Below are 16,526 nucleotides of genomic sequence, written 5' to 3' on the forward strand. Positions count from 1 at the left end.
ATGTGGGCCTGGGGCCCCAGGCTTGGCAGTGTCCACCATGATCCTCAATTGGCGAAGCCGTCCCTGCTGCCCTAGATAGATCCCCAGACCATCGGATACGGTGGCTTGCTTGAGTGGGTTCTGGTTCCTCTTCCTACCCAGCTGCTTTGCACGTCTCTCCGACCTCTCCGTTCAAACTTAGAGTAATGTGCCCCATGACCATCCCACCGAGTACCCTGGTGGCGCTGTGCCCTGGTCCATTAAAAAGTCTCGGGTCTATGGGGAAGCCTCGCGCTCTCCACGCCGTCACAGCTCCTTGGTTCCTCACTCACTACGAGTAGAACTCCATCATCGTCATCCTCATTTTTCGCATTAGAGTCACCATGGCTTGTCAATCCTCTTGGTGACCCTAGGCAAGGAACCATAAATAACAACGAGTCCCTACGGGGCCAGGCGACTTTACCACCAGACAGGACGGACCATCGTCACCCACACTCTCCAGATACACTTAGGCTCAAGGTCTTTTGCGCCCTAGCCCATCATGACTGCCACTGGGGACAAGAAAGACGCCGGTGAATCCAGTGACGTTGCCACTCAGGAAAATGTCTCTTCGCGCAACGCCCAGACTTCAACTCGTCAGTCTGGCAAACAGCAGGTCCGCCATCGCGCTTCGGTAGCATGCGCATCCTGCCGGGACCGCAGAATCCGCTGTGTTGTGCCCCAGGGTCAATCTGAGTGCAACCAGTGCCGCAGGGCCGGCACCGAGTGTATCATCAAGAACGATGATGAGCGCAGGCGGTAAGTGGTCCTCTGCCAGCTCGTCACCTCCTTCCCATCACTCACACTAAACGCCAATAGGCCTATATCTAAGGCTTACATGTCATCTCTCTCGGACCGCATCACCTTGCTCGAAAGCATGCTCATGGACAAGGGTGTTGTCCCACCTCCGGCCTCCCATCCACCAAAGACCAAGCACGATTCCCAAAACAAATCGGATGAGCAGCAGCAGCAGCAGCGTCAAACTTCGAGTGATGGGTGCCCAACATCGAACCAGAGAGCGCCTCTCATGAACTCCCCGTGTGATGTCCCTTCCCCGCCGGACTCAACAAACGACTTCACCAAGCATGACTTAGGAGAAATGGATCACAACGACCCCATAATGACCGACAGTCAGATGCTTCAAGCACTGTCAAAGGAAGAATCCCCCCTCAGGATGCTGGATTCCAAACAAGAGGACATTGTACATCGACTACTTTCAACCAGAGGCAACTTGTCCTTTGACCAGCTCTCGGGTAGGCTCCGGTTCTTTGGTCCTACAGCCAACAGCCATGTGTACGCCGAGACCCCAGACCACCTCGATTCCCGGGAGCCGCCAGAACAAGTTCGAAGAGCTGAGAGGATCATCCGGTCTCTGAGCATACTGACCTACGACTACCTGATGGACCATTTCTTCGAATATTATAATACCAATATCCCTGTCATCAACCGGGATGCATTTGAAGCAGACCGCGAGTCGCAGAATCCCAAGTTCTACAGCTCTTTTCTCCATATTGCCATCCTGGCCATGGGCTACCGCGGTTGCGACACGGACCGGGATGATATGAGGGGTATCTCGCTGGGGCACCGCGAGAGTACTCTACATAGGGAGGCCAAGTACATGCTTGACATTGAGCTTGAACGTCCTGGTGGTATCCCCAGCGTTCAGGCTCTACTTCTATTGGGGGACTTAGAGTGTGGCGTTGGGAGAGACAACACCGGGTGGATGTACGCAGGTGAGAGTCGACAATCTCAGAGCACAAGAGACACCAACGCTAACTCAATAACAGGGATGGCAAACCGCCTTGCTTTTGATATTGGCCTTCATCTAGACTATCGAAGTAATGACATGCCCATGCAAGAAGTCCAGATCCGTCACATGGTCATGAGGGCCTGCGTCATATACGACAAATACTGGGCACTCTTTCTCGGACGGCCAACGAGCATTAAGAGCCAGGACCTCGGCATGGAGTTATTATCCGACAAGATGGTCCACCTCACTTCCGAAGCCGCGACGCCACCAGAAAGGAACTTGATCATGGAAATCTATGAACAGCTAATAGAGCTCATGGAGCTCGCTGGCAGGATCGTCGAATCTCGAGATCATCATGTCCTCAACAAGACTAACATGGATCAGAACAACATCTTTTTCATAAGTGAGGCCGAGGACAACGCCTATCTCCAGGTTATCAACCTCGATCGGCAGCTTCAGAACTGGTACCATCGTCTCCCTGATAACCTGGCGTGGAAACCGAGCAATATCAAGACGGCCCCCTACAGCTTCTTCTTGCTCCACCAACAGTACCATGTCTCCATGATACTGTTGCACCGCCCCTGGGCTAGATACGGCTCTATCACCGGTGATGGCTCCAGCACAGGATCGCATCCCAGCCCCGAGTCAGGTCATATACCCGTAGCTTCAGATGCCGCTTCGCAACACCCAGGTTTGGGTGATGGTTACTGTCTCGGCATGGGTGACCCGCACTCCATAATCCATGACAGCCGTGCCTCTCTTTCGCGGAGTATCTGCACGCAGCAGGCAATCCGTGTGGCTCGCATTTTCTGGCAGCACCGCCAGCGCTTCGATGGCCGCAAGATTTTTGTCACCGGAATCCAGCATGCAGGGACCGCTGTCCTGGCCCTCATCGCTGCGCTGGCATATCAACGCAGTGACTCGGACCGCCGAATGTACATTGGGTACCTGGAGATTCTCAGCGATGCCCTTGGAGATATGAGCCATACATACCATCCGGCAGGGCGCATGGATGACCTTCTCAAGGCCGTTTTGGCACAGATTCGGCTCAGTATTGGTGACCCTCCCCAGACCATTAGCCGTCACCAAGGGTTCCCCTTCACGACCATGAGCGGAAGTAGTGGTATCTCGGCCTCCGTTGTTCCTTCACGTCGCGAAGCGGCCGACTCTGATATGGGACAGCCCGTCAAAAAGATGCGGCCAGGAAACAGCAGGAGGGCGTCCGAGTTTACACGTCCTCCCCCGCCCTTCTTCTCGAGCAGCGAGACACATGCCGTGCAATCGCATTCGGCCCAGAGCCACCATATGTTTAGCGCCCCAGAGCTTCATCAACGACATCATTCGCATGTTGAATCGATGCTCTTCTCCCTAGAAGCAACAGATGGGAGCCACATTGACCTCGACTTCCTCGGGGGCCCCGCAATCAAAATGGACCCTAGCCATGAGCAGGGCCGAGCGGACGACGGGACTCTTTTCACACCCTCTTCAGACAATTGGGGCCTTAGCAGCCTGCACGGCGGCCATCAACCTGGGAACACTGGATTTGAACCCCCGATGGGTTTTGGTTCCGGGCCAGCAGGACTAAGTGCTAGCTCCATTCTGGCTCAAAGCTCTGCGCTCTCAAATGGCCTTATGTCCGGCACGCCGTTTGGGCTCAACAAGGTGGATATGGATGGCGTCGAAGACACATGCGGGAACGCTGAGATGGCAGTGGTTAACCCGGAATTGAACGGTATGAGCCCGGTCAGCCTCAGTGGTTTGGTGCAGAGCGTGGAAACGGGCCCGGGGTCAGAGAATGAGACGGCCAGGAATCACGACTTGGACTTTTTTAGCTTCAACTAGGTGTTTCATTTGATTCCGCGGAACTTTGTGTCAACGGGGTGAATTGGTAACCGTCAGGTTCGTCCTCCAGGCTTATTTTGCGGGTATGTAACGTCTGTATGAACAATGATGGCGTCGGAATCTCAGAAATTCATAACGTTACTAGAATAGTTGCTCCTAGGAGGAGTTCCTTCTTGGTTAGTTTGATGTGAGCCCACCATCAACGACAGTCCCAGTGCCCTGCATGTAGCTGTTCATGGGCGATGCCAGGCAGACGGCACTATCAGCAATTTCCTCCACGGTCCCGATCCGCCGCAGCGGCAAGCGGTCCAGGTCCGCCTGTAGCCGACCATCGCTGCCCTCGTCGATCTAAGCCTTGATCAATTGGGTAGCTATATAGCCGGGGCAGAGAGCGTTGATGCGGATCTGATAGTCGGCGTACGAATTGGCATTACCCTTTGTCAGGCCCGGGACAACTAAGGACATGCCGTCAGCTCAGCACCCCAACACTGGAAGCAAATTGCAATCAGTCTAATAGTACATACTATGCTTTGCCGTCGTGTAAGCGGTCTGGGGTATCCTGCTGTTGAGAGTTACATCGCCATGCATCGAGGAGACGTTGATGATGCGCCCGCGGCCGTCACGCGGACCTAAGTCTTTGCATCCTCTGCGTCAGCTCGCCTTCGTCCACCCGCTGAATTCCCGGGAAAAGCCCAAGACTTACTCTTGCTTCACCATGAGACGCAGTTCCTTCTTTTGACAGCGGTACATGCCGTGAAGGTTGATGTCCAGAATCCCCTCAATCTCCTCGTCACCCTTCCAGATCTCACAATTCTGGCGTTGTTAACAGCCAAGTCCATGCGGCCGAACTTGCTTATGGTCTCGGCAATTCCATCCTTGATTTGCGCCTTGCTCCGGAAATCCATGTGCAGAGGCAGGATCTCAACCTTGGGAATCGTTTCATGAACATGGCTTGGGTCTTTTCGATGTTTCCCATGTGGACGTTTGCCAGGGCCAACTTATTAATACCATGCCTGGAAAACGGCAATGCCGTGGACTGCCCAGTGCCTGGATTCCCATGGATGAGTTTTCTGCTTTATTCTAGTGGACTGATGGAGGAACACTCGCCGCTTGCAGCACCCGTGATGAAAGCTGTTCCCCTCAGAAGCGATGTCATTGTGTCTCGAACCCAGGGGGTTCAACGACAATGATAGGAATGGCAGTGCTTGAATCTGGTGGTAATCTCAGTAAGTGGTTGAAAAATGAGAGCAATAGTACTATACTAGTAAGTAATGGCGTATGTTGGAAACCCACAAAGACTGCATGCGGCCGGGAGGGGAGTTACGGGACCGTGCGATCCAACGGCGAGGCGTGAGGCCGGTAGCTCCGGCTCGAGAGTCTAGCTGTAAGCCACTAACCCAAGCCTAGGCATAGGTATTTCATTTTCCTGCATATGTGAGCTTTCTAGTATGCCGAGATACAGTCGGAGTTCCGGGAGATTCCTATCGGTTCCAGCTTCCGCTCGACTCCACAAGACTGGCCGAGCTCCAGAGCAACTGTACGTGCGGATGCTCATCTGCAGTCCCACAATAGCGCAACAGCTACAATTAACCAAGGAAAAGAGTACAGGACCAGAAACAGAGGGATATTAACACACTGCCTATGCTGTGCCCAAGGGAGTTCCGATACGGCCATACTCATCTCGCCCGGGATGTAGCTTGCCAGGAACATCATGAGGAGCAGCTCTTGAGCTCCGGGGCTAAGGAAAGGATTTGGGCGAAGGGAAACAACTCGTATCTGTTCAAGAAAAAAGGCGGCTGAGGCGGATAGTAAAAAATGTTCTTCACCCTGGTGGGTTGTATCGTAATATACATTAACAAAAGAAACCCGGATCCGTCAACACCATATTCCATATTCGTAAATCAGCCGATACCCATCAAAATCATGACGCGTTAGGGCCACTGGGGCCGTTGAAGCGAGCGATGCCACTCCGGATTTTCGAGTCGACGCCCTTGGCCATCCTCTCGAGGGGAAGACGGTCGTCGATGCGTTGAACGGTCCGAGAGACGGGGGGCTCGATACGCTGCATGCCACGCTCGACCGGCGGGGCGAAAAAGTTGATGTTACGCTCCCATCGAGGAGCCCACTTGGTGGTCTGATTGGCGAGGCGCTCCTCGGCACCGGGCATAATGAGGTAGAGCGGAGTCAGGACGCCGACACCAGCAGCGCCGATGAGAAAAATTTCGGAGCGCCTGGCGCTAGGGAGCTTGGGGACACGGTGAGGCATGATGGCGGTGTTGGAGTGTCGTGTGGTAGAGTGGGGAGGTGTTTCTTGGTATGTGGTTATGTCTGTATGAATGGAGACATTAGCATTCTGGTCATGGATACCTCGCTAGGTGCCTGCTCGGGCGTACAAATGTGAGTTGTCACCAAGGACGACTCAGATGACGTTGGTCCTTGAGAGATACGGCGTGGTGTTTTAAGGTCGATCAATAGAGTATGTACGATGGATTTGATGGTGGAAGAGGGTTACGATGAGAATTAGGAGGCGAAGGGGGATAAACCTTTATATGGATGGGCGAGAGGGAGATCAGGCGCCTAGGCATGTGGACGAGTGACCAGTGAGCAGATCTGGATTGGGTTGCCGGGGTGGACTAGGAAGCGGGGTAATATGGGGGGCCATTGACGTATAAGGGAGGCGAGACCTTTGGTTGACGCTACCTATTGGAATGCTGTTAATTCAATGCGCTCTGGATCCGGGCGTTTTGAGATACAGTCACAACGAGTGCTAAGCTTCTCGTTGGAGCTGGACGAAGCAATTCCGCTTCATGTAAAAGGGACATGTCTACGGCATTCAGGCGCTCTATAAGGTGATTCCATGCGAGAGCATTCGCGTCTTGAGGTAACGGGACTTGTGGGTGGCATTGGCGATGGTTGGGTAAGATGGTGTGAGGGGGACAGAATGACTACGCAGGCAGGATGCCGCCCCTCCATCACCGTCGCACAAGGTTCGCTACCGGGTGGATGAGCCGCAACAACGGTGCTGTTCCTGGAATTTGACTGGGATAATCCCGAGTCCTTCCAATTTACCCACCCTTTGCTGCTCTTTTCCTCGAGGAAAAACCCATGACGCCTTGGAGCGATGTGTGTTTGTTGCTGAGCTTCGTAGCTGTAGTGGAGCCATCAGTGGCCTCATCGGCCCACTTCCCCAGACAACGCTAGAGATGGCCCACTGAATCCACCGCGGAAGGCCTCAGAGCCCTGTCAGGCCCTGTCAGAGCCCTGTTCCCCCAGACTTGGCAGCGGCCCGCGGCGCTTCACTGGGACGCTTGTAAGTTGTTACTCTCCCCACCCGCTCGCCTCACCGCGCCCGTGTCCAATGGATTATCTATCTTTCTCAAACGTCAGTAAAATATCAGCAATTTGGAGAGGTTTTTCTCATACTACCAAAACTTCTAAATTGATACTAAATTGTGTGGTGTATCCTAGGAATTGTGTGTGGCAGCGCCGCGCTCCTTTAGGCATAGGCTGCGACGGACGCGGTCGCCGGCACAGTGTCACAGTGCCAGCTCAGTCTGCAGCGTCCCAGCATAGTCTAGACCAGGTGTTCCACATTTAGGGTCAAGACGCAGTAAGGTACTCCGTACTCGTAGGTCTGTTGCAAGGGCAGCACTGCATGTATGTAAGGTACCTACTCGCGCGGCAGCAATGGGGCGCCGAAAATACGCTGGCCTGGGTGTTATGGAAGTGCGGTGGTGGCCCACGAAGCCAGATTCCAATGCTCTTGAGCCGTATGATTGAGCGCGAGAAAATTATGGGGAGAATTGAACGGGTGTGAGGAAGTTCAAGACCTTCACTGCCCACCTCTCTTGGTCCAAAAGGATGGGCGCATTTCATCGCCAGCATTGACCCGAGACTCATACGACCACGTCATTGTCATTCACCTTGAGCTGAACCTTCGCAGAACGAAGGCACACCACAGTCCATCCACGAAACCTCTGCACTGTCTCGCCCCCTCGATGCAACCGGCCCAGAGATTGACTAAACCCCAAACTCTCCTCATGACCACCCAATCATCGCCACAATCATGCACAGATACTCCACCGCCATTGATGAGAGGTGACACACGCTGCGTCACCGCTTCCTCGCGAGGTTCCAGGCATCCGAGGGTGGCCGTTGTCTCTTTGACCGGCTGGCGGGTAAGCGGCGGGTAAGCAGGTTACCTCCCAAGCTTGTCACATACTCGTACAGTGCGCTGTCCCAGGCATTGAGATCCTGAAACATGAGCTCGACATTTTTTACACCATGGTTGTCTGATGCTCGGTGCCATCTCCAACCAACTTCAGAGAGTGAGCGCGGTGACAGGGCCATGCGGACGGAGTACTTTGTTCCGCTTGGAGGTGCACCCTCTTTCCTACCGGGGGGGTTTGACTCTAGGTCCGACTAGTGCAAAACCCCTTCCTTTTGTCTCTCACCTTCAGTCGCATAGTAAGTACTATTAATTTTTTTTTTGGGATGTGAAACTTTCATGAAGTACGTTCATCATCGCGTAGCCATGTCGTGCCCAAGAAGAGATGGGGGGAAATGCATGCTTTGACAATTTGTCACAGATTTGTCGGGCAGAAACCAATAGATACACGCTGAAACAAGGCAGATTTCTAAAGCGTGCAGAATTGCATAATAAGGATGACCCTCATCCCCGATATTTGGTGACACGACGAAGATGCACCTGTGGCTTTGCCATTGAATGGTGTGATATCCACTTATCACCCACGCATTATTGCAAGGGACATATACATATATAAATATATATTGTTGCGTTTTAGTCAACTGGTCCTTTGCTCCGGTTGTATTCGCAAACTTCAGTGCTAGATCAACCCAAAAAGGATACAGGAGTGAGCAAATATAAAGTGTGAGTACCTTTATTATTTATGAACTACGCGTTGCGCAGGTCAATTTTCTCGTCTATTTTCCTTGTAGTAACAATACACAGTCTTGCTAATAGATTTATAGAGGTTTTACATCAAGTTATCCGATGTCGCCCGGTCTCATAACTCCTGCAATGCCGTGTTTCCCCTCTGGCTTCATCCCCAGCACGCGATAGGCAACAGAGCCACATGGCCGCGATTCTGGTCCCTGAATCTGGATGTCGAGGAGGTTCCAGCTCCTGAGCGTGGCACAACTGTGGGGTGACTAAAAGCAGGGTCACTGAAAGAGGACGGCTAAAAACACCATGTCCTGATGATGAGGGGTTCTCCATTGTGTGGGACATATCCACGCCCTCACTGGTGGGGTCGGTACGCATTTTACCGACGGGTGATTCTTGTTGCCATCAGGTCCACCATCGCCTCGGGGATATCCTTGCGAAGTTGGCTGTCATCAAATAAATCTCAAGACCTGTGCTCGGCGGACCTGTGATAAAGAGGCCGCCGCGCCGAGCAAAAACAACCACCGCAGTGCTTTTCACGTTCCAACGTTTCAAACACGACCTCGACTCCAATTCCGACAAACCATCCCCCCGCACATCTGATCCAGCTAGTTTCACGGTGTGTTTGGCGGGGTCAGAGCTCCTAGCGCGGCCGTCTTTATTAGATCTGTCATTCTCTTTTCAACTCAGGATCAAAGTCGTCGATTGCAAGCATGTCACTCTCGGGCAAAGTCTTCGCCATCACCGGCGGTGCCAGTGGGATTGGTCTGGCGACAGCTAAGCTCCTCTCCATGCGCGGCGCAACCGTCTGTATCGCCGACGTTGATCCCAAGGCTATGGAGGATACCAGGGCCTACTTCACACCCCTCAACGTCCCCTTTATGATCTCCCGGGTGGATATTTCCAAGAGAGAAGAGGTGGACTCGTGGATCGACTCAGTGGTGGAGGCCTACGGCCGGCTTGACGGTGCTGCCAACGTTGCCGGCGTCATCGGCAAGGTCCATGGCATCACATCTGTCGCGGACATGGAAGACAGCGAGTGGGACAAGATTATCGGCATCAACCTCACAGGAACCATGTACTGCCTACGGGCAGAACTACGCAAGATTGTGGATGGCGGGTCTATTGTCAACATCTCTTCAATACACGGCATTAAAGGTGCGTTTGATTTCCAGACTACGGCGTCCGGGACTTGGGGCGCAGGAAGGTTTGAATCTCTGACATAAGGGCCTCACAGGGTTTGCGAACCACTCTGCCTACGACGCCAGCAAACACGGGCTCATTGGGCTCACCAAAGCTGCGGCGCAAGAGAATGGACATCGGGAGGTGCGCGTCAATAGCGTTGCTCCAGGCTCCGTCTACACGCCGCTGATGCAGAAGGAATGGGACCATCGAGGTCGCCCCAGCGATGCCCCGTTCGACGAGCCCACCGCATTCAGGAGGCGGGGCACGGTCGAGGAGACGGCCAGTGTGATTGCTTTCTTGCTGGGCCCGGAAAGCACCTTTGTCAGTGGAAGTGTATACCAAGTAGACGGGGCCTGGAATTGAATATGGCAGGTTGCACATGCAAAAAGGCCCAGCGGGGATTTCCAAAGAGGGAGAGGGAAGACGGGGAGGGCAGATGCCAGTTTCAATACCAGCCCCCAACGGATTACCCCCTCGGACCCTCTCGCACCTCAAGGCGACGTTTGCAGAATACGCTTCTCCTGATCTATCAACGGAATAGCTAACTCCGAACAAGATAGCCTCCACTTGTGTTTAGACAAGCCATGGTCAGTCTCGTACTGGCCTGACGCGCCTTAAGTCGGATTTCAGGCGATTCAGTGGAGCGGTAAAAGGGTCAAAGTATCGAACATTTATTTCTCCCCGACGCCAGTCGCCGGCGTCTTGGGCGAGGCTCCAGTGCAGCATCCTCCGTGTCGGAGCTCTCCCGGGGTAAGTGGAGTCGCCCGTCGCCCGTCTTCTCCGATCAGTCAACAGTCGGCCTCCGGTCGTTTCATGTGCTATTAGTCGTGTTTATATAATAGCTCTGAGTCGATAAGCCTCACTTCGTATTTGCCGTACCTCGCCTGAAGCGGCAGGTGAATTGAGCAAGATTGTTCCCGTCATGGACCGCTGAGCAACCAATGGTTGCCCTCAGCCTCAGCCACCCCATCTTGCGATACTCCGTAGAGTACGGAGTACAAGTGACTACTTTAATGAATGGAGCTGTGGGCCTTCTATGAAGCGGTGGGCCTGTGGCTGGGAGAATCATCACCCATGAGGCCCTAACATGGCCACAATGGGCCAGCAGCCCGTTACTTGGCATACGTCTGGTTTCTGAAACCCGTACGGTTGTCTGCCTTAGGTGGCGCACCAGTTGGTGAGAGTGCCTCAGCCATCACTCCCGTGGCCGCCCAGGTTGTCTTGATGTTGAAATTCAGCCTTGTACAAGGCAAAGACGGGAGGGGGGGTTCAGCCCAGGTTTTAATGGCGCTCTAGGGGCTCAGAGTCTCACACACTGCTGTTCCTCTTACTGTCGATCTTCACCTTCTTCAACCCACAAAGTTCGTCCGTCTTATCATTCATGTGGGACGAATCAAGGCACCCCCTAAAACCTTGCAGAACTGTGCATGCAGGGTTTGCGCCATTGCCAGGACACCAGTTGACCGAATATGGCAACTTGGGAAGCATTTGTAGGCTCTCAAGCGGATGCAACCATCGCAACCACATGTACAATGTAGAAGACAGCCTCGCCTTGATTGCCCAAGGGTAGCCAGAGCCATGTTGAGCCTTACTTGAAATAAGCCCCGGCTCCGACGATCAAGAGACTGTAACGCATCCTTCATCCTTTGACCTGCGTTCAACCGTTTCTCTGATCTCTCGCCGGCGTTGCCATCAAGCCTTCCACAATGGCATCTTCAAACCAAGACGAGCACAGCAACAGTGCTCAGAGTCACACGCGGGGGAATACTAATACTAGCATCTCTGGGTTTTCGAGGGTCTACGCCGAGCAACGGGACGACAATCTCCCCGAAGTCTACGTCGACGATACACCCCAAGCCATTTCGAAGGAGGACCCCAATGCTGCTGCAGCCTTTTACGAAGCGCAATCGCCAAAGTTTTCCATCGCCTACGAGGTCAGCCCCCAAACAGCTATCCCTCCCGAATACTCGGTATCTGCAGGTGCTACCTCCGCCGCGGCCACCACCGTACCGCCAACAGATGCGTCGCCATCGAAGGATCAGAAAGTCTTTGGGATTGGCCGGAGGACTTTCTTTATCATTCTTGCGGTGCTACTCATCGTCTTTGCCGCGGCGGTGGGAGGAGGGGTTGGTGGGGCCGTAGCAGCATCGTCGGCGTCCAAGTCGGGGTCTTCGGACGATGGGGGTAATGCCGAAGATGGAGGCGATACTTCCCCGACATCTACCTCAGAAGTCCCATCGTCAACGTGAGTCTTATTCTTTCCATGGATTTGTGGCTCAGTCCTTGTCCCGTGCTAACATTTGGTCCTTTGGCAGAACTGCGGCTGCGGCAGAAACAGGGACAGCAACAGCGACAGAGACGGCATCAGAGGTACCTTCTGCCACCCCTCAGTTCCTCAACAATGGCACCGTCCTCCTAGAGAGCTTTGCATTCCAGGGCTTCTCTGAACAGGAATATCTTGGGAATGTCACCGAAATGTACACCGAGGAGCGTGGCTTTAACTTCGACTTTGGCATCGCAAGTTACGTTTGGGCACCGCAGGGCACCGGGTGCTGTGTCAGCTACTGCATGAACGCCACAAGCCAAGGCATGGTTGGATGGGGGTGCAGTGCCCGAAAACAACCAAAGTCGTCGGATGAGTTCCGCAGGATTTTCATCTGGTGTGGGGAAAAACACTCACAGGAGAATGCCATCTGCTCTGACTGAGTTGTCGCTGTAGGAATTGATGATGACCTTGAGTCTCTTGACGACCGGAGTTCAATGGGGTTTGATATCATGTGAAAAAAACGGCGTTGGCACTGGGAGCGGGTTTGCGCTTGCACTGGCGTTTTATGTATCTATACGGAGTAGATGGGTTGCATATTCACTGCCGAATTTCCACATCGTTTCCAATGTTGGGCCCAGTGTTGTTGATGTGGCTCAATGACTTTGGGTTTTTTTTTTGGGCGACTTGCAACCGACGGGATCATGGAGTCTTGGATGTTTCACTCCTCGCCCGGCTGGGCAGTGGGTATCATGTGGCGCCATGGGGCATCCAGCTACTACGGCGAAGCTGCCAAGTGTGCATGTGGATCGGGGATTGGTGGCTAACAGTTATCATCTAATCTCGGCGTTTCGGTCTAATGCCGACTGGAGCCAGGGAATTGGAGCTCATGACAGGCCACCCTTTCTGCCTTCGGCTCTCATTCTTCATGGCCTAGCTAATATCATTGTCGGCATTATTCTACCTAGGTATGTTCAAAGTAGTACAAAATACGAAGTAACTAGTAAATTCCCGAAGCCAATTCCCAGTATTAACTGTATGTGCCACCACGTGGGATCTCACACAACAGCATTGGGGCCATTTACCACGCTGCTTCAGCCACTATGCCCGGGATGGGAACATGCCGCCTCTCATTAAAAACCTGATTATACAGTAGTATTCCGGGTTTACCCCAACATTCGCCAATGATTAAGCGTACGAACTAGCTACAGACGAGACGACTTCTCTTGCTGTGAGAAGATGCTCACCAAAGCCGAGGTCACATTGCAGACCTATCACTCACGTTGTCCTCAGCCACCGAAATTATCCGCCACCACATCCGACGGCCGATGCCAGTATGGTAGGGGCGGTAGTTTGTAATGAAGGCTGGGGTGGGCTTCGAGACACCTTAGATGCTACGATAGATACCCACGCGAAGCTGATAAGGATAATGACTGTCAAAAGAGAGAAACGAAAAGCTATTGGCTAAACTAGAGACCGGTCACGGAGCTCGGGCAAAGAGACGACAGGTGGACGCTCGTCGCAGCTACATAGAGGTAGTTACCAAAACGACGATACCCAAGGGATCAAACCATTAGTTCGCACCATCAAGAATTTCGCTAACAGAAGGGAATACGTAGCCACTAATCCCGTTCTCCCATTAAAGCTACTAATTCCTTACCCTATTTTCAAGTAGTAAAAGGCCTTAGACTAGGAGCCTGCCGCCATCGCCTGGCCACACGATCATAAAACCCGTTGAAGATGATAACTTTTGGGTGTTTGACGACCGAGAGAGAAAGCCTTCCTTACGTAGAATTAGGGAGTAGCGCGGCGAGGAAGAGGGCAGCTCAAGTTTCCAGGCTTTTTAGAGCCTTTTCTCCCCTCTTTTTCTTCCCTTCTTTTTTTTTTCTAAAAAAAAGGCTTTAGCTAGTCTTCTACTTGTGGTCCAAGTAGAAAACGATGGGAGAGAGTTTGAATGTGAGCACCCCGCCGCTCTCCGCTCTCTTCTCATAGCTAGTTCATATGCCAGGACGGCGGCTAGGAACGGTTTCATATGTATCCTGGGACAAGTACATAATCCAGTGTTTGTTTAGCTCTCCAGTCCCAACGACATATTAGACGCCCCCTCCCTCGGCCGTCCGATTTTATAGAACAACAAGATGCACCTCATCAAACTTGTAAAAGACACGGGATGGATGCTTCCTAGGCGGCAAATATGTGAGCTAATGGGGTTGGATCCTCAAGAGGAGCGGCTCTGGATATATCTTGCCGGATTAAAGATACATATGGTCACCGGTTAATAGCTTACTGTTAGTCAAAATCACAAGTATATGCAACCAAACTTCACCTGAATGAGTACAGCTAGTTAACTCGGTTGCATAGAGTAAAAAACACGTCAGATCTACGCGGGCAAAGAGCTGAATGAGAACTTCCCATACCTCTAGTGCGAGTGGTGGCCAGGGAAATCATCAATATCTATAACCAGAGGAAAAGACACGGGCCAATGGCATCATTTATATCTAATGAAAGATGTATATACTGGTCAAATTTGGGCGCCAATAAAGAGAAAAAGGACAGCAAGTTTTAGGGGGAGACTTGATATCATCTCGGGCCACAGGCGTGATCGAGGATGCGCCCCAGGAAAACAAATTTGAGCACTTACACCGACATTGAATTCAATAAACCCCCGTCGTACTAGCGTGGTTGGATTGCCATCACCGTACTGAATTCTGCTGGTTTGCATACATCGCGTGGTGGAGCAGATGGTAGTAGTAAAGAGGCTGAGGACAGAGATGCCAACGAGACGTGCGCCAAACAACAAACCAATTGCAATATAGAGAATATTTCGGCATATGCGCTAATAATATCTTAGAGAAGGCGCGAATGACTGAGAAAAAGGGGAATCTCAAAAACATATATACCAATCTGATGAATGAGTCGACTAACACAGTTGCCTTCGGTATACTTCGTATTAGATGGGGAGGCTCTCCTGGAGACGCAGGCCAAGTGGGAGACTTAGGCAAGCCATATCGTGTTCCTAGAAGTTGGGCGCCATCGGCAATCATCTGCTTCCACGGCGAGAGGTTATCTTAGAGTGAGACATAGCAACACTTGCTACTGGACATTTTAGCGAGCACGAGTACGAGTACGTAGGTTGCGATCAAAAGTCGTAGCGCATTCGGTATCTGTCCTATTCGTACTAACAGCTACATTAAGTGTTCCGCAACCTTCGTACTTCGTGCGGATATAGTAAACAGTTCGTGCAGAACACATTGAACCCACCTTACGCCTCAGAAAGTGTAAGGCTGGAAGTGGGGGAGTGGACTCATGAGTGAGACAGGATGCGAAAATCCACGCACGGGACGGAAATATAAAAAGGAAAACGAGATATCACTGGTACCAAAAGTCCTTCTGCCGTCGAGAAAAAACTCTGCAAATGTTTGATACATATATTAACGGCGGGGTCTTGCGGTCGAGCCGGGGAGTTGGGGCGGTGTTATTATCCACGATCAAGAGAATGCCGAATATCTCCCCAAAGACAAGTCACACATACCTGTATATACGTACTCATATATGGAGTATAGGTAGGGATAGTTCTGGAGGAAAACGGCTCTCAATCAGCACGTCATGAGCTGAGGTGCTCTTGGGAATGGTCTACATTAGTACGGTAAGTCTAAAACGTGTCCGCCCAAGTTGAATACATACTCGTAGTACGGATACGCAACCCCTCACACCATTAAGATGCCCAATGCCCAAGCTTGACCATTTGGCGCGGAGCGGCATTGACAGCCCGAATGCATCATTGTTGTCCGCGACTGTTGGCCGGGCCTTTGACAAGTCGACACCTCGCGTTGCTGGGCCAACTGACTAGCTCACGGGAACACGGTGGGGAGGAAACCTGGGAGCTGCATGATGAATGCTGTACGGATACTCGTAGAAGTGACTCTGCAAGGGCCGATGTGACGGCTGCCAACAGATATGCAGGGCGTCGTCCCAGGCTGCTTGGATGTTTTATTCGTACCTTGATTGGTGCCGTGTTTGGCGACGCTCTTATCAACTGATGGATGCTGGAGCTCCCCCCGTGTCAACGGCGTATAAGACAACATAGTGTACAGATATGTCTAGCGTTGAGCCTCGAGATAGTCGGTCCACGACGATTTTAAAGGTTCATACGAGTACTCGTAGGTAGCACCTCTCGTCCTGGCCCCCACGCGTCATAATGTGTTGGGAGGGTGGACGGATGCAGGGAAAGGGTGGGCAAAGTGCAGAACTGCAGATCCGCTCCATGTATTCCGTAATCTGCGACAGGGGGGTAGGGACAGGGGCCTGGTTACTAGGGCCAACACTCAACATTGACTGCGCGATCGACGCTATGGACCTTCACTTGAGTCACCTCACCCTCCATCAGCAACATGAAAGCTCCATCTGTCCCGCCTCATGCAGCAAACTTGGTGCTCTGAGCCTCTGGAAATCCAGATCCAAGTACTCGTATTCCAAATTTGGCTATCCGCCCACCCCCGGGCTTCTTTTTCTTGTGCCCCTTCCAATCCCCTTTTCGCCATCGGACCCCCCCGTCCCATCGA

The 16,526-nt window shown here is 52.5% G+C and overlaps 4 protein-coding genes across 4 annotated transcripts; 3 read left to right on the top strand and 1 right to left on the bottom strand.

The window, feature by feature from the left end:
- Nucleotides 1-520: 520 nt before the first annotated feature.
- On the top strand, nucleotides 521-3,610 carry ACO1O0_009262 (transcription factor domain-containing protein; the record flags this gene model as incomplete). The annotated part of the gene is made up of 3 exons (XM_083198613.1): nucleotides 521-777; nucleotides 838-1,751; nucleotides 1,806-3,610. 3 exons carry the CDS (start codon nucleotides 521-523, stop codon nucleotides 3,608-3,610), a joined length of 2,976 nt encoding a protein of 991 aa, XP_083046348.1.
- Nucleotides 3,611-5,531: 1,921 nt separating this feature from the next.
- Nucleotides 5,532-5,876, bottom strand: ACO1O0_009263 (uncharacterized protein; the record flags this gene model as incomplete). The annotated part of the gene is made up of 1 exon (XM_083198614.1): nucleotides 5,532-5,876. The coding sequence occupies one exon, from the start codon at nucleotides 5,874-5,876 to the stop codon at nucleotides 5,532-5,534; it is 345 nt and encodes a 114-aa protein (XP_083046349.1).
- A 3,353-nt stretch (nucleotides 5,877-9,229) lies between these two features.
- Nucleotides 9,230-10,064, top strand: ABA4_2 (SDR family NAD(P)-dependent oxidoreductase; the record flags this gene model as incomplete). Its single annotated transcript, XM_083198615.1, has 2 exons — nucleotides 9,230-9,674; nucleotides 9,754-10,064. The coding sequence occupies 2 exons, from the start codon at nucleotides 9,230-9,232 to the stop codon at nucleotides 10,062-10,064; spliced, it is 756 nt and encodes a 251-aa protein (XP_083046350.1).
- Nucleotides 10,065-11,407: 1,343 nt separating this feature from the next.
- Nucleotides 11,408-12,407, top strand: ACO1O0_009265 (uncharacterized protein; the record flags this gene model as incomplete). The annotated part of the gene is made up of 2 exons (XM_083198616.1): nucleotides 11,408-11,946; nucleotides 12,017-12,407. The coding sequence occupies 2 exons, from the start codon at nucleotides 11,408-11,410 to the stop codon at nucleotides 12,405-12,407; spliced, it is 930 nt and encodes a 309-aa protein (XP_083046351.1).
- Between the last annotated feature and the right edge of the window lie 4,119 nt (nucleotides 12,408-16,526).

This window comes from Amphichorda felina (genome assembly GCF_050947745.1).
Source record: "Amphichorda felina strain 45539 chromosome Unknown scaffold_9, whole genome shotgun sequence".
NCBI lineage: Eukaryota > Fungi > Ascomycota > Sordariomycetes > Hypocreales > Bionectriaceae > Amphichorda > Amphichorda felina.